This window comes from Bombina bombina, chromosome 1, assembly GCF_027579735.1.
Source record: "Bombina bombina isolate aBomBom1 chromosome 1, aBomBom1.pri, whole genome shotgun sequence".
Taxonomy (NCBI): Eukaryota; Metazoa; Chordata; class Amphibia; order Anura; family Bombinatoridae; genus Bombina; species Bombina bombina.
In genome coordinates this window covers 1,362,759,491-1,362,785,527 of record NC_069499.1, presented here as the reverse complement: position 1 = coordinate 1,362,785,527, position 26,037 = coordinate 1,362,759,491, and the positions used below count along the sequence as shown (strand labels likewise).

The following is a 26,037-nucleotide window of genomic DNA, read 5'->3' as shown; positions in this document are numbered from 1 at the left end:
TTGTTTGTAGTCATTACTAGCCTGTTCAACATGTCTGACATTGAGGAAAGTCAATGTTCAATTTGTTTAGAAGCCATTGTGGAACCTCCACTTAGAATTTGTCCCTCATGCACTGAAAGGTCAATAAATGGTAAAGAACATATTTTAGCTACTAAAAGTATGTTGCAGGATGATTCTCAGTCAGAAGAGAATCAGGTTATGCCATCTAATTCTCCCCAAGTGTCACAACCGTTAACGCCCGCACAAGCGACGCCAAGTACTTCTAGTGCGTCTAATTCTTTCACCCTGCAAGATATGGCCGCAGTTATGAATACTACCCTCACAGAGGTTTTATCTAAGCTGCCTGGGTTGCAGGGGAAGCGCAGCAGGTCTGGTGTGAGAACAAATAATGAGTCCTCTGACGCTTTATTAGCCATATCCGATGTACCCTCACAATGTTCTGAAGTGATTTGCTGGCTTAGGGAGAGATTTCTGACTTAGGAAATAAGTTCCCTCAGACAGATTCTGATATGACGGCTTTTAAATTTAAACTAGAACACCTCCGCTTATTGCTCAGGGAGGTTTTAGCGACTCTGGATGATTGTGACCCTATTGTAGTTCCAGAGAAATTGTGTAAAATGGACAGATTCCTAGAGGTTCCTGCCTACACTGATGTTTTTCCGGTCCCTAATAGGATTTCGAAAATTGCTACTAAGGAGTGGGATAGACCAGGTATTCCGTTCGCTCCCCCTCCTACTTTTAAGAAAATGTTTCCCATATCAGACATCGTGTGGGACTCGTGGCAGACGGTTCCTAAGGTGGAGGGAGTTATTTCTACCCTGGCTAAGCGTGCAACTATACCTATTGAGGACAGTTGTGCTTTCAAAGATTCTATGGATAAAAAATTAGAGGGTCTCCTGAAGAAAATATTTGTTCATCAAGGTTTTCTTCTCCAACCTATAGCGTGCATTGTTCCTGTAACTACTGCAGTGTCCTTTTGGTTTGAGGCTCTGGAAGAGGCTCTTCAGGTTGAGACTCCATTAGAGGATATTCTGGATAGAATTAGGGCTCTCAAGCTAGCTAATTCTTTCATTACAGATGCCGCTTTTCAATTGGGCCTTTCTGGACAAGCATTACCAGTTTGTGGCTCTTCCCTTCGGGTTGGCCACGGCTCCCAGAATTTTCACAAAGGTGCTAGGGTCCCTTCTGGCGGTTCTAAGGCCGCGGGGCATAGCTGTGGCGCCTGATCTGGACGATATCTTAATCCAGGTGTCAACTTACCAACTAGCCAAGTCTCACACGGACATCGTGTTGGCTTTTCTAAGATCTCACGGGTGGAAGGTGAACGTAAAAAAGAGTTCACTTATCCATCTCACAAGAGTTCCATTCTTGGGAACTCTGATAGATTCGGTGGACATGAACATTTTTCTGACGGAGGTCAGGAAATCAAAGATTTTATCCATCTGCCGAGCTCTTCATTCCATTCCTCGGCCGTAGACATAGTTCCGTTTGCTTGCTTGCATCTCAGACCACTGCAACTTTGCATGCTCAAACAGTGGAATGGGGATTATGCAGATTTATCTCCTCAGATAAATCTGGACCAAGAGACCAGAAACTCTCTTCTTTGGTGGTTGTCACAGGATCATCTGTCCAAGGGAATGTGTTTCCGCAAGCCAGCGTGGGTCTCAGGAGGAGACTCTCCTCCCAATCAATATTCTAGAACTGAGAGCGATATTCAACGTGCTTCAGGCGTGGCCTCAGCTGGCGTTGACCAGATTCATAAGATTTCAGTCGGACAATATCACGACTGTAGCATATATCAATCATCAGGGGGGAACAAAGAGTTCTCTAGCGATGATAGAGGTTACCAAAATAATTTGATGGGCAGAGACTCACTCTTGCCATCTATCAGCAATCTATATCCCAGGAGTGGAGAACTGGGAAGCGGATTTTCTAAGTCGTCAGACTTTTCATCCGGGGGAGTGGGAACTCCATCCGGAGGTGTTTGCACAATTGCTTCAGCAATGAGGCACACCAGAATTGGATCTCATGGCGTCTCGTCAGAATGCCAAACTTCCTCGTTACGGGTCCAGGTCAAGGGATCCTCAGGCAGTACTGATAGATGCCCTGGCAGTACCCTGGTCGTTCAACCTGGCTTATGTGTTTCCACCTTTTCCTCTCCTTCCTCGTTTGATTGCCAGAATCAAACAGGAGAGAGCTTCAGTGGTTTTGATAGCACCTGCGTGGCCACGCAGGACTTAGTATGCAGACCTGGTGGACTCTGCCACTGAGACAGGACCTTCTGATTCAAGGTCCTTTCCAGCATCCAAATCTAGTTTATCTGCGTCTGACTGCTTGGAGATTGAATGCTTGATCTTATTCAAGACGGGGTTCTCTGAGTCGGTCATAGATACCTTGATTCAGACTCGAAAGCCTGTCACCAGGAAAATTTATCATAAGATATGGCGTAAATATGTTTATTGGTGCAAATCCAATGGCTACTCATGGAGTAAGATCAGGATTCCTAGGATTTTGTCCTTTCTCCAAGAAGGATTGGGGAAGGGGCTATCAGCTAGTTCCTTAAAGGGACAGATATCTGCTTTATCAATTCTACTGCACAAACGTCTGGCAGATGTTCCAGATGTTCAGTCGTTCTGTCAGGCTTTAGTTAGAATGAAGCCTGTGTTTAAACCTGTTGCTCCGCCTTGGAGTTTGAATTTTGTTCTTAATGTTCTTCAAGGGGTTCCGTTTGAACCTATGCATTCCATAGATATTAAGCTTCTATCTTGGAAAGTTCTGTTTTTAGTTGCTATCTCTTCGGCTCGAAGAGTTTCTGAACTATCTGCATTGCAATGCGACTCGCCTTATCTTGTTTTCCATGCTGATAAGGTGGTTCTGCGTACCAAACCTGGATTCCTTCCTAAGGTTGTTACTAATAAGAATATTAATCAGGAAATTGTTGTTCCTTCTCTGTGTCCTAATCCTTCCTCTAAGAAGGAGCATCTATTGCACAACTTGGACATGGTTGGACTCGTCGTACCTTTATAGAAGAAAACTAAATTTATGCTTACCTGATAAATTGATTTCTTCTATGGTAAGACGAGTCCACGGCCCGCCCTGTCATTTTAAGACAGATTATATTTTTTTGATTTAAACTCGGTCACCTCTGCACCTTGTAGTTTCTCCTTTTTCTTCCTGTACCTTCGGTTAAATGACTGAGGGGTGGAGCTAAGGGAGGAGCTATATAGACAGCTCTGCTGTGGTGCTCTTTGCCACTTCCTGTAGGGAAGGATAATATCCCCCACAAGTAAAGGATGAATCCGTGGACTCGTCTTACCATAGAAGAAATCAATTTATCAGGTAAGCATAAATTTTGTTTCTCTTGTTAAGTGTATCCAGTCCACGGATCATCCATTACTTATGGAATATATTCTCCTTCCCAACAGGAAGTTACAAGAGTCCACCCACAGCAAAGCTGCTATATAGCTCCTCCCCTAACTGCCATATTCAGTCATTCTCTTGCAAGCCTCAACATAGATAGGAGGTCGTGAGAGTCTGTGGTGATTTATACTTAGTTTATTCTTCAATCAAAAGTTTGTTATTTTTAAATGGCACCGGAGTGTGCTGTTTATCTCAGGCAGTATTTGGAAGAAGAATCTGCCTGCGTTTTTCTATGATCTTAGCAGACGTAACTGAGATCCATTTGCTGTTCTCACACATTCTGAGGAGTGAGGTACTTCAGAGGGGGAATGGCGTGCAGGTTTTCCTGCAGATAAGGTATGTGCAGTAAAATATTTTTCTAGGAATGGAATTGACTAAGAAAATACTGCGGATACCGAAGTAATGTAAGTAAAGCCTTAAATGCAGCGATAGCGACTGGTATCAGGCTTATTAATAGAGATACATACTCTTATAAAAATGTGTTTTAAAACGTTTGCTGGCATGTTTAATCGTTTTTTAACGTACATTGGTGATAACACTGTAATGTTGGTATAGCCTTAAATGCAGTAAAAGCGACTGATATCAGGCTTATTAATAGAGATACATACTCTTGTAAAAATGTGTTTTAAAACGTTTGCTGGCATGTTTAATCGTTTTTTAACATATGTTTGGTGATAAAACTTATTGGGGCCTAAATTTTTTCCACATGGCTGGCTTAAATTTTGCATAGAAACAGTTAACTGAAGCTTCCCACTGTTGTAATATGAGTGGGAGGGGCCTAATTTAGCGCTTTTTTGCGCAGTTAAAATTACAAAATGAATTATCCAGATTCCCTCAGCAGTCCCATGAATACTACAGGACATTTCTAAAGGGCTAAAAAGATTTCCAAAATCGTTTATAGGGAAGGTAATCCACAGCTCTGCTGTGGCAGTTTTGTTGTGTCTGTTTTTAAAAACGTCTATGTCGTTTTTTTTATCTGTTTTTTGCATTAAGGGGTTAATCATCCATTTGCAAGTGGGTGCAATGCTCTGTTACCTTATTACATGTACTGTAAAAATTTCGTTTTACTGCCTTTTTTCACTGTTTTTCAAATTTTGACAAAATTTGTTTCTCTTAAAGGCACAGTAACGTTTTATATATTTGCTTGTTAACTTGATTTGAAGTGTTTTCCAAGCTTATTAGTCTCATTATTAGTCTGTTCTAACATGTCTGACATAGAGGAAGCTCTGTGTTCATTATGTTTTAAAGCCATGGTGGAACCCCATCTTAGAATGTGTACCAGATGTACTGATTTCATGTTAAACAATAAAGATCATTTTTTGTCTTGAAAAACATTATCACCAGAGGATTCTGTCATGGGGGTAGTTATGCCGACTAACTCTCCCCACGTGTCAGACCTTTTGACTCCCGCTTTAGGGACTCACGCTCAAATGGCGCCAAGTACATCAAGGGCACCCATAGAGTTTATTTTACCAGGGGATTCTGTCGAGGGGAAAGTTATGCCGATTAACTCTCCCCACGTGTCAGACCCTTCGACTCCCGCTTCAGGGACTCGCGCTCAAATGGCGCCAAGTACATCAAGGGCGTCCATAGCGTTTATTTTACAAGACATGGCAAAGGTGGTGAATAATTAGTCAGACTACCTGAAATTAAAGGAAAGCAGATAGCTCTGGGGGTAGATACAGAGCATACAGACGCTTTAAGAACCATGTATGATACTACCTCACAATATGCTTAGTCTGTGGGTGATTGTTTTGACTCAGGGAAAATGATTTAACCTGATTCTGATATTTCTACATTTAAAATTTATGCTTGAGAACCTCCACTTGTTGCTCAGGGAGGCTTTGGCTGCTCTGAATGAATGTGTACAATTGCAGGGCCAGAGAAATTGTGTAGACTGGATAAATAATATGCAGTGCCGGTGTGTACTGATGTTTTTCCAATACCTAAAGAGGTTTACTAAATTTTTTTTTAATAAGGAATGGGATAGACCAGGTGTGCCGTTCTCTTCCCCTCCTATTTTTTAGAAGAATGTTTTCTAATAGTTACCACCACACGGGACTTCTGGCAGACAGTTCCTAAGGTGGAGAGAAGAGTTTCTACTCTAGCTAAGCGTACCACTACCTCTGGCGAGGACAGTTGTGCTTTTTAGATCCAATGGATAAAAAATGTTTATTCAACAGGGTTTTATCCTGCAGCCCCTTGCATACATTGCTTCTGTCACTGCTGCTGCGGCGTTCTGGGTTGAGTCTCTTGATGAGGCTTTACAGTTAGCGACTCCATTGGATGAATATATTTGTCAAGCTTATGCTAGCCAATTCCTTTGTTTTCTGATGCCTTTGTTCATTTGACTAGACTAACGGCTAAGAATTCTGTTTTTTACTATACTGGCGCGCAGAGCTCTATGGCTTATATCATGGTCAGCTGTCATGACTTTAATAAATAAGCTACTTAACTTCCCTTCAAGGGGCAGACCCTATTCGGGCCTGGTTTGAAGGAGATTATTGCTTATATCACTGGAGGAAAAGGTCATGCCCTTCCTCAGGATAGGAATCAAGGGCCAAAAAATGTCTATTTTTCGTGCCTTTTAAAACTTCAGGGCAGGTGTGGCATCCACTTCCTCTAAGGCAAAGCAAGAGGGAATTTTTGCTCAGTCCAAGGCGGTCTGGAGACAATTGGACCTGGAACAAAGATAAGCAGGCCAAGGAGCCTGCTGCTGCCTCTAAGGCAGCATGAAGGAACGGACCCCTATCCGGTAACGGATCCTATAGGGGGCAGACTTTCATTCTTCGCCCGGGCGTGGGCAAGAGATGCCCAGGATCCCTAGGCATTGGAATTTATATCCCAGAGATATCTTCTGGATTTCAAAGATTCCCCCCCCCCCCAAAAAAAGGGGAGATTTCGCCTTTCACAATTATCTGCAAACCAGATAAAGAAGGAGGCATTCTTACATTGTGTACGAGATCCATCCAGTTCCAAGAGAGGAACAGGGACAGAGTTTTTACTCAAATCTGTTTGTGGTTCCCAAGGTGAGGGAACCTTCAGACCTATTTTGGATCTAAAGATCTTAAACAAATTCCTCAGAATTCCGTAATTTAAGATGGAAACTATTCGTACCATCTTAACTATGATCCAGGAGAGTCAATAGAGGACTACAATGGATTTGAAGGATGCTTATCCTCACATTGTGATGCATAAAGATCACCTTCGTTTTTCAGGTTTGCCTTTCTAGACAGGCATTACCAGTTTGTAGCTCTTTCCTTTGGGATATCTACAGCCCCAAGAATCTTTATGGAGGTTCTGGGGTCGCTTTGGCGGTCCTTAGGCCGCGGGGCATAGAAGTGGCCCCTTAGTTAGACGACATCCTGATACAGGCGTCAAACATCCAAATTGCCAAGTCTCATACGGACGTAGTACTGGCATTTCTGAGATCACATGGGTGGAAAGTGAACAAGGAAAGAGTTCTCTATCCCCAATCTCAAGGGTTTCCCTCCTGTAGAAATGAAAATTTACCTGACGGAGTCCAGGTTGTCAAAGTTTCTAAATTTCTGCCGTGTTTTTTCATCCCATCCGCGCCCTTCGGTGGCTCAGTACATGAATGAAATCGGCTTAATAGGTAGCGGCAAGGGACATAGTACCGTTTGCACGTCTACATTTCAGACCGCTGCAACTATGCATGCTCAGTCAGAGGAATGGGGATTACTCAGATTTGTCCCCCTGTTGAACCTGGACCAAGAGACCAGAGATTCTCTTCTCTGGTGACTATGTTGGGTCCATCTGTCCAAGAGTATGACCTTCCGCAGGTCAGATGGGACAATTGTTACAATGGATGCCAGCCTTTTAGGTTGGGATGCAGTCTGGAACTCCCTGAAGGCTCAGGGATAGTGGACTTAGGAGGAGACCCTCCTTCTAATAAATATTCTGGGAGTGATATTCCATGCTCTTCAGACTTGGCCTCAGTTAGCAACTCTGAGGTACATCATACTCAGTCGGACAATATACACGACTGTGGCTTACATCAGCCATCAAGGGGGAACAGAAGTTCCCTAGTGATGTTAGAAGTCTTACAATAATTCACTGGACAGAGACTCACTCTTGTCTATCAGCTATCCATATCCCAGGTGTTGAGAACTGGAAGGTGGATTTTCTAAGTCGTCAGACTTTTCTTCCGGGGGAGTGGGATTTCCTCCGGAGGTCAAGACCAAGCAGGAGAGGGCTTTGGTGTTTTTGACAGCGCCACGCAGGACCTGGTATGCAGATCTGGTGGACATGTCATCCTTTCCATCACGGTCTCTGCTTCTGAGACAGGTCCCTCTACCTCAGGGTCCTTTCAACCATCTAAATAGAATTAATCTGAGATGGACTGCCTGGAGACTGAACGCTTGATGTTATCAAAGCATGGCTTCTCCGAGTCAGTCATTGATACCTTAATACAGACATGAAAGCCTGTCTCTAGGAAATTTGAACATAGATATGGTGTAAATATCTGATTGTTATGAATCCAAGGGTTACTCATGGAGTAAAGCCTGGATTCCCAGGATATTATCTTTTCTCCAAGATGTTTTTGAGAAAAGGGTTGTCAGCTAATTCCTTAAAAGGGACAGATTTTTACTCTGTCTATTTTTTCGCACCAGCGTCTGGCAGGTATTCTAGACGTTCAGGCATTTGGTCAGGCTTTGGTTAGATCCAAGCCTGTGTTTAAAACTGTTGCTCCACCATGGAGCTTAAACCTGGTTCTTAAGGCTCTTCAAGAAGTTCCGTTTGAACCTTTTTTGTTCCATAGATATCAATCTTTATCTTGGAAAGTTCTTTTTGGATAGCTATTTCCTCGACTCGTAGAGTCTCCAAGTTATCTGTGTTACAATGTGATTCTCCTTATCTGGTCCTTCGTACGGATAAGGTAGTCCTGCGTACCAACCTGGGTTTTTTCCTAAGGTGGTATCTAACAAGAACATCACTCAAGAGATAGTTGTTCCATGCTTGTATCCTAATCCTTCCTCAAAGAAGGAACGTCTATTACACAATATTGGACGTGGTTTGTGCTTTAAAGTTTTACTTACAAGTTACTACAGTTTTCATCAAACGTTCACCTTGTTTGTTGTCTATTCTGGTCAGAGGAGAGGTCAAAAGACTTCAGCAGCCTCTCTGTCTTTTTGGTTAAAAAGCATAATTCATTTAGCTTATGAGACTGCTGGACAGCAGCCTCCTGAAGGGATTGCAGCTCATTCTACTAGAGCTGTGGTTTTCACTTGGGCCTTTTTTAAATGTGGCTTCTGTTGAACAGATTTACAAGACGGAGTCTTGGTCTGCGCTTCATACTTTTTCAAATTTAACAAATTTGATACCTTGCTTCTTCGGAGGCTATTTTTGGGAGAAAGGGTTTTTTTTGTTTTTTTTTACAGGCAGTGGTAACTTCCGTTTAAGTACCTGCCTTGTCCCTCCCATCATCCGTGTACTTTAGCTTTGGTATTGGTATTCCATAAGTAATGGATGATCCGTGGACTGGATACACTTAACAAGAGAAAACATAATTTATGCTTACCTGATAAATTTATTTCTCTTGTAGTGTATCCAGTCCACGGCCCGCCCTGTCGCTTTAAGGCAGGTATTTTTTCATTTGAACTACAGTCACCACTGCACCCTATGGTTTTTCCTTTCTCTGCATGTTTTCGGTCGAATGACTGAATATGGCAGTTAGGGGAGGAGCTATATAGCAGCTTTGCTGTGGGTGGACTCTTGCAACTTCCTGTTGGGAAGGAGAATATATTCCATAAGTAATGGATGATCCGTGGACTGGATACACTACAAGAGAAATAAATTTATCAGGTAAGCATAAATTATGTTTTTTTGCTTGCTTAATGTTGCTTAACGTACAAAAATTACCTTTAAAATCATTCAATTGCCACCAAATTTTCCACATTACAATATTCCAACCTCACACGTGCACCAATTCTAAAACTTTTAATGTAATTTGTTTAAAGGGACAGTACACTGAAACATTGTTTTTATATTAATGTATTTTCAATGACTTGCAGAGTATAAAATGTATGAGAAATTGCATTGTAAGGTTTATTTGTGTATATAAAGTAGCTGGTTTTGTGCTTTTAAAGCAAAGCCTATTACAATGGGTTGAGTTATCAGGTTATATCATATGTCATTATGTTATCACATTGTGTGCACACACTTGCTTCCTTATCTTATATTTGTCTGGAAAACTAAAGCTCAATACATAGAGAGAACAATGGAATATTATGATTTTATTACTTAAAGGGCCATAATACCCAAATGTTTAAACACTTGAAAGTGATGCAGCATAGCTGTAAAAAGCTGATTAGAAAATATCACCTGAACATCTCTATGTAAAAAAGAAAGATATTTTACCTCAAAAGTTCCTCAGTAGCCACCTCCCATTGTAAAGGATTTCTAAGCAGCATTTTAGTGTGTCTGTCCTGGGACATCTGAAGGGATGAGCATCGTGCACTCTCATATTATTTCACCAATCAGGTAAAGGAAGCTTACTATGAATTCTCATGAGAGTTAAGTCAAATCTCATGAGATCACAGTAAGAGTTCATGACCTCAGCACTGCTGATGCTGATTGGCTGCTGTTCATTTCTTCATTTTTTTTTTATTTTTACCTGCAGCTGGGAGCAGGTGAAGTATAACTTTTTACACAGAACTTACTCTGCTGAGCTGAGGAGATTGTGAGGTAAAATATCTTCCTTTTTTACATAGAGATGCTCAGGTGATATTTTCCTGTCAGCTTTTTACACTTATACTGCATCAGTTTCAAGAGAATTAGCATATGAGTATTATGTCCCTTTAACTATCCTGCACCCCACTGTGAGTGTAATTTCTTCTGCTGGCTGTGTTTACTTAGGCTTTTCAATAGCTGAGACTCCAGTATCAAAACTTTCAGTATAGGTTTGAAACCACAACCTAAAACGGCTATTTCAAATGCCAAAACAGGGGTAAAGAAGCTACTTGTAAACAATTTAATACACTCTTAAATGGGAGAACATTTTTGGGTGAACTGTCCCTTTAATGTAAAAAAGCACTTAATGAGACAAAAAATGCCTAAACAACAAGCAACGTTTTTCACTGCCCAAGACTAATCTAGAAGTTTCATGTGTTTTGGATTCCCACACTACAAATACATTTGTGTTTTAAGTGCATGTTTTTTGCTTAACGTACAGAAATGACCTTTAGTATCACTCAATTGCCACCACGTTTCACATTACAATATTCTAACATCACACAGGTGCACGGAAAAGTTCAGACCTTTTGGGTGAAACACGCTCCAAATTATACACATTTTACTCTTTCTGCCAAGTTTAAAACATTTAAAAGTGCTTAATGAGGCCAAAAAATGCCTAAATAACAATCAATTGCCACAAAACTTGGTACAAGTTTATCACTGCCAAAGCCTATTCTAGAAGTTTCATCAGTTTTGGATTCCCACACTACAAATAAATTGCGTTAAGCACATGTTTTTCCTTGTTTAATGATGCTTAAAGGGACAGTATACTGTAAAATAGTTTTTCCCTTAATGTGTTTACAATTGCTTTGTTTGCCAACTGCAGAGTAAAAATGTATGAAAACTAGCTTTTTAAGGTTTATTTGTGTATATTAATGCTCTGATTTTGTGTTTTGAAGCCACAACCTAATAAAATGGGTTGAGCTTGTAGGTATAATCTGATATTATTACTGTATAACATTGTGTAAATATACATTCTTCTTTATATTATATCTGTCCATAAAACAATCACCAGTACTTGGAGAGAACAATGGAAAATCAACATTTTATTACCTTATCTCTGCTAAATCCCACTGGGAGTGTAATCTCTTCTGCTGGCTGTGTTTACAAAGCTTATCTATAGCTTGGACCTGCGGCCACAAACTTTCAGAATAGGTGGGGATACCACATGCTAAATTAACTATTTCAAATGCTAATATAAGGGTAAAGGAGCTACTTGTAAACAATTTAATACACTCCAGCAGGTAAAGTGGATCATTGGGAACAAATTAAAGGGGAGAAAATTTTGAGTAAACTGTCCCTTTAAGATACAAAAATGACTTCAAAAAATAATTTACCTAAATTGACAGTGTGTTGCAGACTCATCAATCATTGATTTAGGGAGACACATTTCTACATTTGAATTGGGTAGTAAGCAATTTTTAGGGCTCCCCAGAGTTGGCCCCTGTTAGAACAACAGCCTTTCTGAGGTTTCAGTCAGACAATGTCAAAGCAGTGGCTTACATGAGTAAAAGTAGCCCGCATTCTGACTTCAACAGAACACCATCATTACATTCAGCAATCAATTGTGGACAATTGGGAAGCGGACATCCTCTGTCCTTGAATCAGGACAAGATTGTTATTCATTGGAGAAGGCCAGATATAGACCTCATGGGCTCTTGATTGTATTACAAGTTACCTATTGTGTGCAAAATCTTGAGATCCACAAGCGACTCTAATAGATAGATTAGTGGTTCCCTGGTCATTCAGTATGCTTTATATCTTTCCTCCTTTTGTTTTACTAACTAGGATAATAGCCAGGATAAAACAAGAAAGGGCCTCAGTAATCCTAAATGCCCTAGCATGGCCTCGCAGGACTTGGTACACAGACCTGGTACAAATATCCTCCAACCAGCTTTGGCATCTTCCTCTCTGGAAGGACAGTCTCTCACAAGTCCTTTTTTTTCCATAAAGATCCTTAAATCTCTCAATTTGACAGCATGGCGACTGAAGCCTGATTTTGTCTCAGAGAGGTTTTTCAGGTCAAGTGATTGTCATTTTGATTCAGGTTAGAAATCCTGTTACAAAATGAAAGTTTTCCTTTACTGGTGTTTGTCTAAGAATTTCTCTTAGAACTATTTTAGAATTCTTTGAATTTTTGCAGGATGGTCTGATTAAAGGGACATTAAACACCTCAAGATTTTAATATATATTCTTTAATTACATGTAGTAAAACAACTTTGCAATATACAGTCCTGGCCAAAAGTTTTGACAATGACACAAATATTAATTTTAACAAAGTCTGCTGCTTCAGTGTTTTTAGATCTTTTTGTCAGATGTTACTATGGTATACTGAAGTATAATTACAAGCATTTCATAAGTTTCAAAGGCTTTTATTGACAATTACATTGTTTATGCAGAGAATCAATATTTGCAGTGTTGACCCTTCTTTTTCAAGACCTCTGCAATTCGCCCTGGCATGCTGTCAATCAATTTTTGGGCCACATCCTGACTAATCGCAGCCCATTCTTGCATAATCAATGCTTGGAGTTTGTCAGAATTTGTGAGGTTTTTTTTTGGTTCACCCGCTTCATGTGGATTGACCACAAGTTCTCAATGGGATTAAGGTCTGGGGAGTTTCCTGGTCATGGACTCAAAATATCGATGTTTTGTTCCTCAAGCCACTTAGTTATCACCTTTGCCTTATGGCAAGGTGCTCTATCATGCTGGAAAACACATTGTTTGTCACCAAACTGTTCTTGGATGGTTGGGAGAAGATGCTCTTGGAGGATGTTTTTGTACTATTCTTTATTCATGGCTGTGTTCTTAGGCAAAATTGTGAATGAGCCCACTCTTTTGGCTGAGAAGCAACCCCACACATGAATGGTCTCAGACAGAATATCAGTCTGTTCCTGATGTTTTTCCTGGAAATAAGTGGCTTCTTTTCTCCAACATTGGTGTGTCCGGTCCACGGCGTCATCCATTACTTGTGGGAATATTCTCTTCCCCAACAGGAAATGGTAAAGAGCACAGCAAAAGCTGTCCATATAGCCCCTCCTCAGGCTCCGCCCCCCAGTCATTCTCTTTGCCGCTCTGAACAAGTAGCATCTCCACGGAGATGGTGAAGAGTATGTGGTGTTTAGTTGTAGTTTTTTATTCTTCTATCAAAAGTTTGTTATTTTAAAATAGTACTGGTTGTACTATTTACTCTGAAACAGAAAGAGATGAAGAGTTCTGTTTAAAAGAGGAGAATGATTTTAGCAGCAGTAACTAAAATCAATTGCTGTTCCCACGCAGGACTGTTGAGCCCAGAGAACTTCAGTTGGGGGGAACAGTTTACAGACTTTTCTGCTCAAGGTATGACTAGTCCTTTTCTAACAAGACTGTGTAATGCTAGAAGGCTGTAATTTTCCCTCTTGGGGATCGGTAAGCCATTTTCTTAGACTCAAACAGAATAAAGGGCTTATTATGGGCTATATACTGGTTGACACTCTTAGGGGCTAAATCAATTGCTTTATTTAAGTATTTTGTGCAGCTTTAAGTGAATTTTAACTTTGTTAATGTTGGGGAACGTTTTTAAGCGTCAGGCACTTGTTAGACACCTTCCCAGTCAGGAAGGGCCTTTCACTGTAGTAGGCAGAGCCTCATTTTCGCGCCATTATTGCGCAGTTTCTTTTGGATGCAGTGCATGCAGCTGCATGTGAGAGGGTCTGATTCTCATTGAAAAATGTTCCTGGAAGGCTGATTTGGTATCGTATACCCCCCTGGGATAAGTGAAGTCGCAGCAAACGCTGTGGCTGGGACTGTAGTGGAGTTAAAATTGTTAATTGACTAAAACGGCTCCGGTTTCCTCATTTAAGGGGTTAAAGGCTTGAAAATTGGGGTGCAATACTTTGCATTAAGACACTGTGGTGAAAATTTGGTAAAGATTGGATAATTCCTTCATAGTTTTTCACATATTCAGAAATAAAGTGTGTTCTGTTTAATATTTAAAGAGACAGTAACGGTTTTGTTTAAAAATGGTTTTTGTGCTTTATTACCCTGTTTAAGCCTGTCTAACATGTCTATACCTTCAGATAGATCATGTTCTGTATGTATGGAGGCCAAGGTGGTCCCCCCTTCAAATGTATGTGATAATTGTGCCATGGCGTCCAAACAAAGTAAGGACAGTACTGTCACATTTAGCAAGGTTGCCCAAGATGATTCATCAAATGAAGGAAGTAGGGATAGTTCTTCATCCTCTCCTTCTGTGTCTATACCAGTTATGCCCGCGCAGGCGACCCCTAGTACTTCTAGCGTGCCAATGCTTGTTACTATGCAACAATTGATGGCAGTAATGGATAACTCCATAGCTAATATTTTATCCAAAATGCCAGCATTTCAAAGAAAGCGTGATTGCTCAGTTTTAAACACAGTAGAGCAGGAAGGCGCTGAGGATAATTTATCTGTTATACCCTCACACCAGTCTGAAGTGGCAGTGAGGGAGGGTTTGTCAGAGGGAGAAATTTCTGACTCAGGAAGAATTTCTCAGCAGGCAGAACCTGATGTTGTGACATTTAAATTTAAGTTAGAGCATCTCCGCGCATTACTTAAAGAGGTGCTATCTACTCTGGATGATTGTGGCTCTTTGGTCATTCCAGAAAAATTGTGCAAGATGGACAAATTCTTAGAGGTCCCGGAGCACCCTGATGCCTTTCCGATCCCTAAAAGGGTAGCGGATATAGTGAGGTGTGGGAGAAACCAGGCATACCCTTTGTCCCTCCTCCAATATTTAAGAAATTGTTCCCCATGGTTGACCCAAGGAAGGACACATGGCAAACAGTTCCTAAGGTTGAGGGGGCAGTTTCTACCCTAGCCAAACGCACAACTATTCCCATTGAGGACAATTGTGCTTTCAAAGATCCTATGGATAAAAAATTGGAGGGTTTGCTTAAAAAGATTTTTGTTCAGCAAGGTTACCTCCTCCAACCTATTTCGTGCATTATTCCTGTCACTACGGCGGCGTGTTTCTGGTTCGATGAACTAGAAAGGTCGCTTAATATGGAGACTCCATATGAGGAGGTCATGGACAGAATTCACGCACTTAAGTTAGCTAATTCCTTTATTTTAGATGCCGCTTTGCAATTAGCGAGATTAGCGGCAAAAAATTCAGGGTTTGCAATTGTGGCGCGCAGAGCGCTCTGGCTAAAGTCTTGGTCGGCGGATGTATCCTCCAAGACAAAATTACTTAATACCAGAATTGAAGGAGATTATTTCAGACATCACTGGGGGAAAGGGCCATGCCCTCCCACAGGATAGGCCTTTTAAGGCTAAGAATAAGTCCAATTTTCGTTCCTTTCGCAATTTCAGGAACGGACCGGCTTCTAACTCTGCAGCCTCTAGACAAGAGGGTAACGCTTCCCAGGCGAAACCAGCTTGGAAACCAATGCAAGGCTGGAACAAGGGTAAACAGGCCAAGAAGCCTGCTGCTGCTACCAAGACAGCATGAAGGGGTAGCCCCCGATCCGGGACCGGATCTAGTAGGGGGCAGACTCTCTCTCTTTGCTCAGGCTTGGGCAAGAGATGTTCCGGATCCCTGGGCACTAGAAATAGTCTCTCAGGGTTATCTTCTAGAATTCAAGGAACTGCCCCCAAGGGGAAGGTTCCACATGTCTCGCTTGTCTTCAGACCAAATAAAGAGACAGGCATTCTTACATTGTGTAGAAGACCTGTTAAAGATGGGAGTGATACACTCAGTTCCAACTGTGGAACAAGGTCAGGGGTTTTACTCAAACCTGTTTGTAGTTCCCAAAAAAGAGGGAACTTTCAGACCAATCCTGGACTTAAAAATTCTAAACAAATTTCTCAGTTCCATCGTTCAAAATGGAAACCATTCGAACAATTTTACCTACAATCCAGGAGGGTCAATATATGACTACCGTGGATTTAAAGGATGCGTACCTACATATTCCTATCCACAAAGATCATCATCAGTTCCTAAGGTTCGCCTTTCTGGACAAACATTACCAGTTCGTGGCTCTTCCATTCGGTTTAGCCACTGCTCCCAGAATTTTCACAAAGGTGCTAGGGTCCCTTCTAGCCGTTCTAAGACCGAGGGGCATTGCAGTGGCACCTTATCTAGACGACAATATAATTCAAGCGTCGTCTCTTTCCAAGGCAAAGGCTCATACAGACATTGTTCTAACCTTTCTCAGATCTCACGGGTGGAAGGTGAACGTAGAAAAGAGTTCCCTGTCTCCGTCAACAAGAGTTCCCTTTTTGGGAACAATAATAGATTCTTTAGAAATGAAGATCTTCCTGATAGAGGTCAGAAAGTCAAAGCTTCTAAACGCTTGTCAAGTTCTTCACTCTATTCTGCAGCCTTCCATAGCTCAGTGCATGGAAGTAGTAGGATTGATGGTTGCAGCAATGGACATAGTTCCTTTTGCTCAAATTCATCTAAGACCATTACAACTGTGCATGCTCAATCAGTGGAATGGGGACTATGCAGACTTGTCTCCCCAGATTCAAGTAGACCAGGTAACCAGAGACTCACTCCGTTGGTGGTTGACTCAGGATCACCTGTCTCAGGGAATGAGTTTCCACAGGCCAGAGTCGGTCATTGTCACGACCGACGCCAGTCTATTAGGCGTCTGGGACTCCCTGAAAGCTCAGGGTCTATGGTCTCGGGAAGAGTCCCTTCTCCCGATAAACATCCTTGAACTGAGAGCAATATTCAATGCGCTCCGGGCTTGGCCTCAGCTAGCGAAGGCCGGATTCATAAGATTCCAGTCGGACAACATGACGACTGTAGCTTACATCAACCATCAGGGAGGAACAAAGAGTTCCTTGGCGATGAGAGAGGTATCCAAGATCATCAAATGGGCGGAGGTTCACTCCTGCCACCTATCTGCAATTCACATCCCAGGAGTAGACAACTGGGAGGCGGATTATTTGAGTCGTCAGACTTTCCATCCGGGGGAGTGGGAACTCCACCCGGAGGTCTTTGCCCAGTTAACCCAATTATGGGGCATTCCAGACATGGATCTGATGGCGTCCCGTCAGAACTTCAAGGTTCCTTGCTACGGGTCCAGATCCAGGGATCCCAAGGCGACTCTAGTGGATGCATTAGTGGCGCCTTGGTCGTTCAACCTAGCTTATGTGTTTCCACCGTTTCCTCTCCTTCCCAGGCTCGTAGCCAGGATCAAACAGGAGAAGGCATCGGTAATTCTGATAGCTCCTGCGTGGCCACGCAGTACTTGGTATGCAGACCTGGTGAATATGTCATCGGCTCCACCATGGAAGCTACCTTTGAGACAGGATCTTCTAGTACAAGGTCCATTCGAACATCCAAATCTAGTTTCTCTGCAGCTGACTGCTTGGAAATTGAACGCTTGATTTTATCCAAGCGTGGGTTTTCAAATTCTGTGATAGATACTCTGGTCCAAGCCAGAAAACCTGTGACTAGAAAGATTTACCATAAAATATGGAAAAAATATATCTGTTGGTGTGAATCCAAGGGATTCTCCTGGAGTAAGATTAAAATTCCAAAGATTCTCTCCTTTCTCCAAGAAGGTTTGGATAAAGGGTTGTCAGCGAGTTCTCTAAAGGGACAGATTTTTGCTTTATCTGTCTTGTTACACAAACGACTGGCAGCTGTGCCAGATGTACAAGCTTTTGTTCAGGCTTTGGTCAGAATCAAGCCTGTTTACAGACCCATGACTCCTCCTTGGAGTCTAAATTTAGTTCTTTCAGTTCTTCAGGGGGTTCCGTTTGAACCCATGCATTGCATAGATATTAAGTTACTATCTTGGAAAGTTCTGTTTTTGGTTGCTATTTCTTCTGCTAGAAGAGTTTCTGAATTATCTGCTTTGCAGTGTGATCCACCCTATCTGGTTTTCCATTCAGATAAGGTTGTTTTGCTGGTTTTTCTTCCAAAAGTTGTTTCCAACAAGAATATTAACCAGGAAATAGTTGTTCCTTCTCTGTGTCCGAATCCAGTTTCAAAGAAGGAACGTTTGTTACACAATTTAGATGTAGTTTATGCTTTAAAGTTCTATTTCGAAGCAACAAAAGATTTTAGACAAACCTCATCTTTGTTTGTCGTTTATTCTGGTAAGAGGAGAGGTCAAAAAGCTACTGCTACCTCTCTTTCTTTCTGGCTGAAAAGCATTATCCGATTGGCTTATGAGACTGCCGGACGGCAGCCTCCTGAACGAATCACAGCTCACTCTACTAGGGCTGTGGCTTCCACATGGGCCTACAAGAACGAGGCTTCTGTTGATCAGATATGTAAGGCAGCGACTTGGTATTCTCTGCACACTTTTGCCAAATTCTACAAATTTGATACTTATGCTTCTTCGGAGGCTATTTTTGGGAGAAAGGTTTTGCAAGCCGTGGTGCCTTCCATTTAGGTAACCTGATTTGCTCCCTCCCTTCATCCGTGTCCTAAAGCTTTGGTATTGGTTCCCACAAGTAATGGATGACGCCGTGGACCAGACACACCAATGTTGGAGAAAACAGAATTTATGCTTACCTGATAAATTGCTTTCTCCAACGGTGTGTCCGGTCCACGGCCCGCCCTGGTTTTCTAATCAGGTTTGAAAAATTTCTTTCTTTATACACTACAGTCACCACGGCACCCTATAGTTTCTCTTTTTTTTCTCCTAACCGTCGGTCGAATGACTGGGGGACGGAGCCTGAGGAGGGGCTATATGGACAGCTTTTGCTGTGCTCTTTGCCATTTCCTGTTGGGGAAGAGAATATTCCCACAAGTAATGGATGACGCCGTGGACCGGACACACCGTTGGAGAAAGTAATTTATCAGGTAAGCATAAATTCTGTTTTGATGCCCTTTTTGACACCAGGCCATCCTCCAAAAGCCTTCGCCTCACTGTGCGTGCAGATGCACTCACAGCTGCCTGCTGCCATTCTTGAGCAAGCTCTACACTGGTGGTACCCTGATCCCGCAGCTGAATCAACTTTAGGAAATGGTCCTGGCGCTTGCTGTACTTTCTTGGGCGCCATGAAGCCGCTTTCAAGCACCACCATCCTTTTAAAACTTCCAGTCTGTTATTCTAACTCAATCAGCGTGACAGAGTGGTCTCCAACCCTGTCCTCATCAATACTGACACCTGTGTTAACGAGAGAATCACTGACATGATGTCATCTGGTCCTTTTGTGGCAAGGCTGAAATGCAGTGGAAATGTTTTTTTGTGGATTAAGTTCATTTTCATGGCAAAGAGAGACTTTGCAATTAATTGCAATTGATCTGATCACACTTTATAACATTCTGGAGTATATGCAAATTACCATCATAAAAACTGAGTCAGCAGACTTTGTGAAAATTAATATTGGTATCATTTTTAAAACTTTTGTCCAGGACTGTACTTTCATTATTTATTTTGTTCTCCTTTCCTGTAATGTAAATCTTAATATTGTAGGCTTTACAATTCATATTAAACATGGAAGTGGAGACATAGCTATATTCCACACAGTCATTGGTTACACACTATAGTAAGCCATTGTAACCATTCCTAATTGGCCTCAGCAGAAAAGGTAACCTAAGTTACAATATGGCAGCGCCTACTGAGTTATAAACATTACGTTTACCTTTATTTTTTCAATGTTTAAACAACTAATATACTTTCTAAAAATACATGTATAAATTATTCCCCGGCTAATCTTTGCTCTGAATACATCATTCAAGCAATTATTTATTTAGTGTTTAATGCCCCTTTTAAGGGTTTATCAGCCAGTTCCTTTAAGGCCAAATCTCTGCCTTTTCAGTCTTGTATTACAAAGAAGATTTCGAGACTTCCTGTCAAGCCTTCGTTCAGGCTTTGGTCAGGACAAGAACGGTTATTAGGCACCTTAAAGGACATGAAATTCCAAATTTTTCTTTCATTATTCACATAGAGCATGCAATTTCAAATAACTTTAAAATGTACTTCTTTTATCTAATTTACTTTGTTCTTTTTGTATCCTTTCATAAAAAGGATACCCAGGTGGGCTCAGGAGCAGCCGTGCATTACAGGGAGCTAGGTGCTAACTAGTGGCTGCACATATATATGCCTCTTCTCATTGGCTCACTGGATATGTTCAGCTAGCTTCCAGTAGTGCATTACTGCTCCTTAAACAGAGAATACCAAAATAAAGTTGGACAGTTGTATAAAATTGTATCCGCTATCTAAACCACTAAAGCAAAAATGTGGGTTTCATGTCCCTATCACTTGGTTTTGAGGGTTATTCATGCCATTTAACCTAGGCATGGTCTGGATGTTCAACTGTTGTCTTGAAAGGTTCTCTTTCTCTTGGTTATTTCCTCAGCTAGAAGAGTATCTGAGTTTTCTGCTCTAGTTTGTGATTCTTCTTATCTGATTTTGTTCATCATGATAAAGTAGTTTTAAGATCAAACTACTCTTTCCTTCCCAAGGATGTTTCTTCTTAATACTTCAACCAGGAAATTGTATTCCCATATCCATGTCCAGTGCAAAAAAATGCTGAAAAAAGATTTCTTCATAACTTAGATGTAGTAAGGGCCTTGAAATTATATCTTCTAGTCACAAAATAATTCCAAAATCCTTCTCCCTCTTTTATCCATTTATCAGGTCCCGCAAGGGAGAAAAAGCTACTGCAATCACCTTGCCAATTTGGTTTAAAATTTGATTTTTGGGCTTTTATTGAACAGATTTGCAAGGCAGCTACTTCATCTATACATACCTTTACCAAATTCTACCATATTGACACATTTGACCCGGCTGATGCAGCTTTTGGTAGGGAAGTTCTGCAGGCCTCTGTGCCTGTGTAGTACCTCTATCTGCCATAACTGTTTTCCCGCCCTATTTCATGGTGGTCTCGTGGACATCATAGCTTGGGTGTAGGATCCTACATGTCATAGCTTATGGACATTTTATGAAAGAAAACAACATTTATGCTTACCTGATAAATTAATTTCTTTCTTTAATGATGGTGAGAGTCCATGAGATCCACTCTTGTTTTTTCATAACAGTTGGCGTTAGTACCAGTTTGCAGTTTGCCCTGCTTTTCCTTTCCTATTTCTTATTTTCTCTTGGCCAATACGTATGACTAAGGAATCATGGGAAAGTGGGAGGGATTAAAACTCTGTTGTGTGGGGTGTTTTGTCTCCTCCTGTAGTACTAGACTTTAAAGGGACATTAAACACTAAATACATTTTCTAAGCATAAAATTGAGGTTATTCCCCGCCTCCCTCTCGTCATGGGTGTCACCATGTTGAAATCTATCTTTCATTACATTCCAGTGCTGACCTGTGTGCACATGTGCAGTAACTCTCCTTCAGATACCTGCAATGTAACTTCCAAATTCCAAGGTTCCAAAATGGCGACACCCAAAATTAGAGGGAGGTGCATGACATGTGTTTAGTGTCCCTTTAATCCCACATATGTTGGCTCATGGACTCTTATCATCATAAAATAAATGAATTGTTCAGGTAAGCATACATTTTCTTTTTGTGTGTGAGACTACCCCTTTCATTAAAAATATAAAAGATAGTAACAATATTATTTGTAAATTGCTATAAATAATTAAACACATCCACAAGTACAAATTAAAAAGAAATGTTTTGCAAGTATTCACATAATCTACTATAGAAAACTACTTCTTACAGTTTTACAGAGACATGCAATGTTAATTTGGAGAAGTAGAAGCGTGCTCTTAGCTTTACATAATACTTTTTTAGTAATTATATTTAATGTGTTTCTGATACATTTTGGGGATAGTCTTGTATGAAAACATTCTCACCTGTCTAAATGAATACACATATCTAACTGTTAACTCTTCCCAATTATGTTTCAACAGCAAACCAGTGCAGATTAAAGTGGACAGTATACTGGTAAGTCTTTTCTGAAACAACTTAACCCATTTATGCTCTCTAAGAAAATATTATTATTAAAAGATTTATATATTACAAGTAAAGATTATATAGTGAGCCAGGAAGTAGCACTTTGTATAGTCGAGTACAAGCTGGAACTGTGTAAGTCCAGAAAATGGTATGTCCATTCAAGCAGAGAGTGCACGTTAAGACCAGAGCTCACTGCCAAGCTCCTAAAAAGGTGCAACTAAACAATATGTCCACAGCACTCACAAAAATACAAATTTATTTAAAGTAACATATCCAAAATATAAACAGCAATGTTTCGAGTAGTGTACCCCTAGTCATGCAGTCTTAACTGCATGACTAAGGGAACACTACCCGAAACGTTGCTGTTTATATTTTGGATATGTTACCTTAAATAATTTTTATATTTTTGTGAGTGCTGTGGACATATTGTTTTGTTGAAACTGTGTAAGGCCTGCAAATGGCAGCTAGCAAGTTTAAATTCTAAGTTGAATTTTAGCAATTTATAAAATAAAACATTTTCTTGGCTATTACTAGTGACAACTTTTTGGGGGAAATGGATAGAGCTGACCACTCCCCAAACTTACGGTATAAGATCCTCTTCCTACTCTTAGTTGTGTCCATCCAAGTGTGGTCAGGGATAAAAAAAATTATTTTTTAAGACACGATGAGTCCACGGATCATCTTAATTACTAATGGGATATTCACCTCCGGGTCAGCAGGAGGAGGCAAAGAGCACCACAGCAGAGCTGTTAAATAGCTTCTCCCTTCCCTCCCACTCCAGTCATTCTCTTTGCCTAGGTTAGTGATAGGAAGTGGCAAAGTGAGGCGAGGGCTGTTGCTTCCTCATGGTCATTCATGAATGAAGCTTCTGTGGAACAGATTTGCAAGGCTGCAACTTGGTCTTCTCTTCACACTTTTTCAAAGTTCTACAAATTTGACACTTTTGCTTCGGCTGAGGCCGCTTTTGGGAGAAAGGTTCTTCAAGCAGTGGCGCCTTCCATTTAGGTTCCCTGTCTTTTCCCTCCCGTATCATCTGTGTACTCTAGCTTGGGTATTGAATCCCATTAATAATTAACATGATCCGTGGACTCATCGTGTCTTAAAAAAGAAAAGAAAATGTATGCTTACCTGATAAATGTATTTCTTTTTTGACACAATGAGTCCACGGCCCGCCCTGTTTCTTTTAGACAGGTTGTGGGTTATGTAAACTGCAGACACCTCTGCACCTTGGTTTTTCTTTTCTCTTCCCAACTTCGGTCAAATGACTGGAGTGGGAGGGAAGGGAGGAGCTATTTAACAGCTCTGCTGTGGTGCTCTTTCCCTCCTCCTGCTGACCAGGAGGTGAATATCCCATTAGTAATTAAGATGATCCGTGGACTCATCGTGTCAAAAAAGAAATACATTTATCAGGTAAGCATAAATTTTCTTTTCTACCTACCTCTGTGCCCCTAGGCAGAACATGCTGTGATCGGAAATGTTATCACCGAAAATGCAGCATATCTGCAGAAAGAACGAGACACATGCAGGAGCTGTTTACGCTTTTGCTTTGCATCGCTGCTCCACATCAGGTTGTTCCCTGGCAGCACTTTGTAAATTTTTCTTAACACAGTGCACTCAGAGTAGAGCACTTTTTGAAGCAGCTTTTACAATTGCTTTATTCTTCAGTTAAATCAACACATTGTCATTGAGCTGGTGCTTTAGTGTAACTCCCTAATTTTAAAATGGAATTTAATTTCAAAATGACCTGCAGAAATGTTTTCACAAAAATAAACCTTATTGCAGAAAGTGAAAAAAAATTCTGCCTCTGTGTGGTGTGTTCAGTAGGGACTGCTGTCATTAACAGGCTGCATTGTGGTTGTAGTTTACTTCAGTATGGTGAGCTCCGGTGGGTGCCAGAATCAATGTTATGCTTGATGCCATGGGGTTACACTGTAAGGGTCACAGTAGTGTGCAAATGCTTTTTTCAAACACTGAGCATGTGCTATGCTGTGACTGCTGGGAGCCTGCTGCCTCTGTATCTTACACCGAGCTGGCATTTACTTCCACACCATAAATCTTAAATGGCAGTGTGTGCGTTTTATCTCTGTTTCAATCACTACTGATTTCAGGTTAACAGCGTATGCTAGATGTATTCCACTCATGTCTGATGTTATTTGGCTTCTTTTAGGTTTTATTTCTGAAGGCCATAGATTTGCAGATTTGTATTGTTTGATTTATTGTTTTTTAACACTTAGCCCACACTCAAACCCACTTGTGAACTCTGAACTAATTAAGTTTGGCAACATAAAAATGATGCTACTTATGTATTGGCAGGATCATCTTTTCTAATCCCACCGTTCCTGGAAATCCTACTAAATCTATGGATGAGCACTACTCTGATTCTCTGAAGGAGGAATTCTAAATTCTGATGTTTCTCATGTCTGTGCTTCAAAAAAGTCTTCTGCTCTCTTTGTGCTTATCAAGCCTATAAAGGAAACTTTGGGTATTTCTGTTATTTAAACTTCCACTTCCTTGGGCTGTTTAAATCTGAAATTAATTATTGGTGGAGTTCCCTATATCAGAAGTTGGTTTTTGGTTTTCTACAACGCCAAGGACAATATTTTGTCATCTTTCTGTCCTGGCAATAAATAAACCGCGCTACAGACTTGATGTTTGTTGCCTCCAAATGTATGTTAAGACATCAGAATGACAAACAGGTTATTCGTTTTTCCTCGTGGACTTTGCCTGGAGTATGGTGTCTGCTAAAACAACTATTTTAGATGGATAGTTCAAGCCATTTCTAGGTACTTTTTATCACAAACATTGTTCCAAAAGAGCTCAGGGCACACTCAATTAGGGTAGCGGCATCTTCTTAGGGTCAGGAGGTGGATGCAACCTATAAAATCTGTCACATTTTAAAGTCTCACACTTCTGCTAAATTAGGTTGGATGAAAGTTCTGTATATTTTGTTCTTTTATCCCCCTATTTTTGGAGCATCTTGCTCGTGAGTATTAACCAGGGAGAGCAAAGATAACTAGAAATTATTTAACACCGAATACAGCAATTCCTGTACATTTAATTTTTTTGTTATTAAAGATTTTCAACAAATACACACAAAACACATATAGAAAGAATATTTAACAAACCACTGCCGAGGTAAGCCGTACTATCAAAAGGACATGTTCATTTCAGAAACATAATTATGTAAACAGATAAATTTAAAAAAAACATCTAATAGGAAATCTTAAGATCCAGTAATATTCCAAAATGGTTTAAGTAAACATATCTTGTATTTAAGATGAATATTCCGTCTTGAGACACACTGCTAATCATTCTGTTCTCATATTGAGGATAAATATTCCTCACAAATAAACCTCATTGAATGAAAAATATCTGTACGCTTGGTTTGTTGGCAGCAATATTTTTTGAGAGATAACTCCTCTTATATAACAATGTTAGCATCAATTTGTTAATGTATAGGGTTTATTAACCCCTTAATGACCACAGCACTTTTCCATTTTCTATCCGTTTGGGACCAAGGCTATTTTTACATTTTTGCTGTGTTTCTGTTTAGCTATAATTTTCCTCTTACTCGTTTACTGTACCCACACATATTATATACCGTTTTTCTCGCCATTAAATGGACTTTCTAAAGATACCATTATTTTCATCATATCTTATAATTTACTATAAACAATTTTATAAAATATGAGGAAAAAATGGAAAAGAACACACTTTTTCTAACTTTGACCCCCAAAATCTGTTACACATCTACAACCACCAAAAAAAACCCCATGCTAAATAGTTTCCAAATTTTGTCCTGAGTTTAGAAAAAACAAATGTTTACATGTTCTTTGCTTTTTTGGCAAGTTATAGGGCCATAAATACAAGTAGCACTTTGCTATTTCCAAACCACTTTTTTTCAAAATTAGCGCTAGTTATATTGTAACACTGATATCTTCCAGGAATCCCTGAATATGCCTTAACATGTATATATATTTTTTTAGAAGACATCCCAAAGTATTGATCTAGGCCCATTTTGG

The 26,037-nt window shown here is 40.6% G+C and overlaps 1 protein-coding gene across 1 annotated transcript in view; it reads left to right on the top strand.

Annotated features, from left to right (window-relative positions):
* Window positions 1-26,037, top strand: part of RFX5 (regulatory factor X5) — a 496,889-nt gene that overhangs the window by 97,016 nt on the left and 373,836 nt on the right. The window contains exon 4 of the mRNA XM_053703857.1: window positions 21,973-22,006. Within this exon, the coding sequence (XP_053559832.1) occupies window positions 21,973-22,006 (34 nt within the window). The remainder of the gene's footprint in view (window positions 1-21,972; window positions 22,007-26,037) is intronic.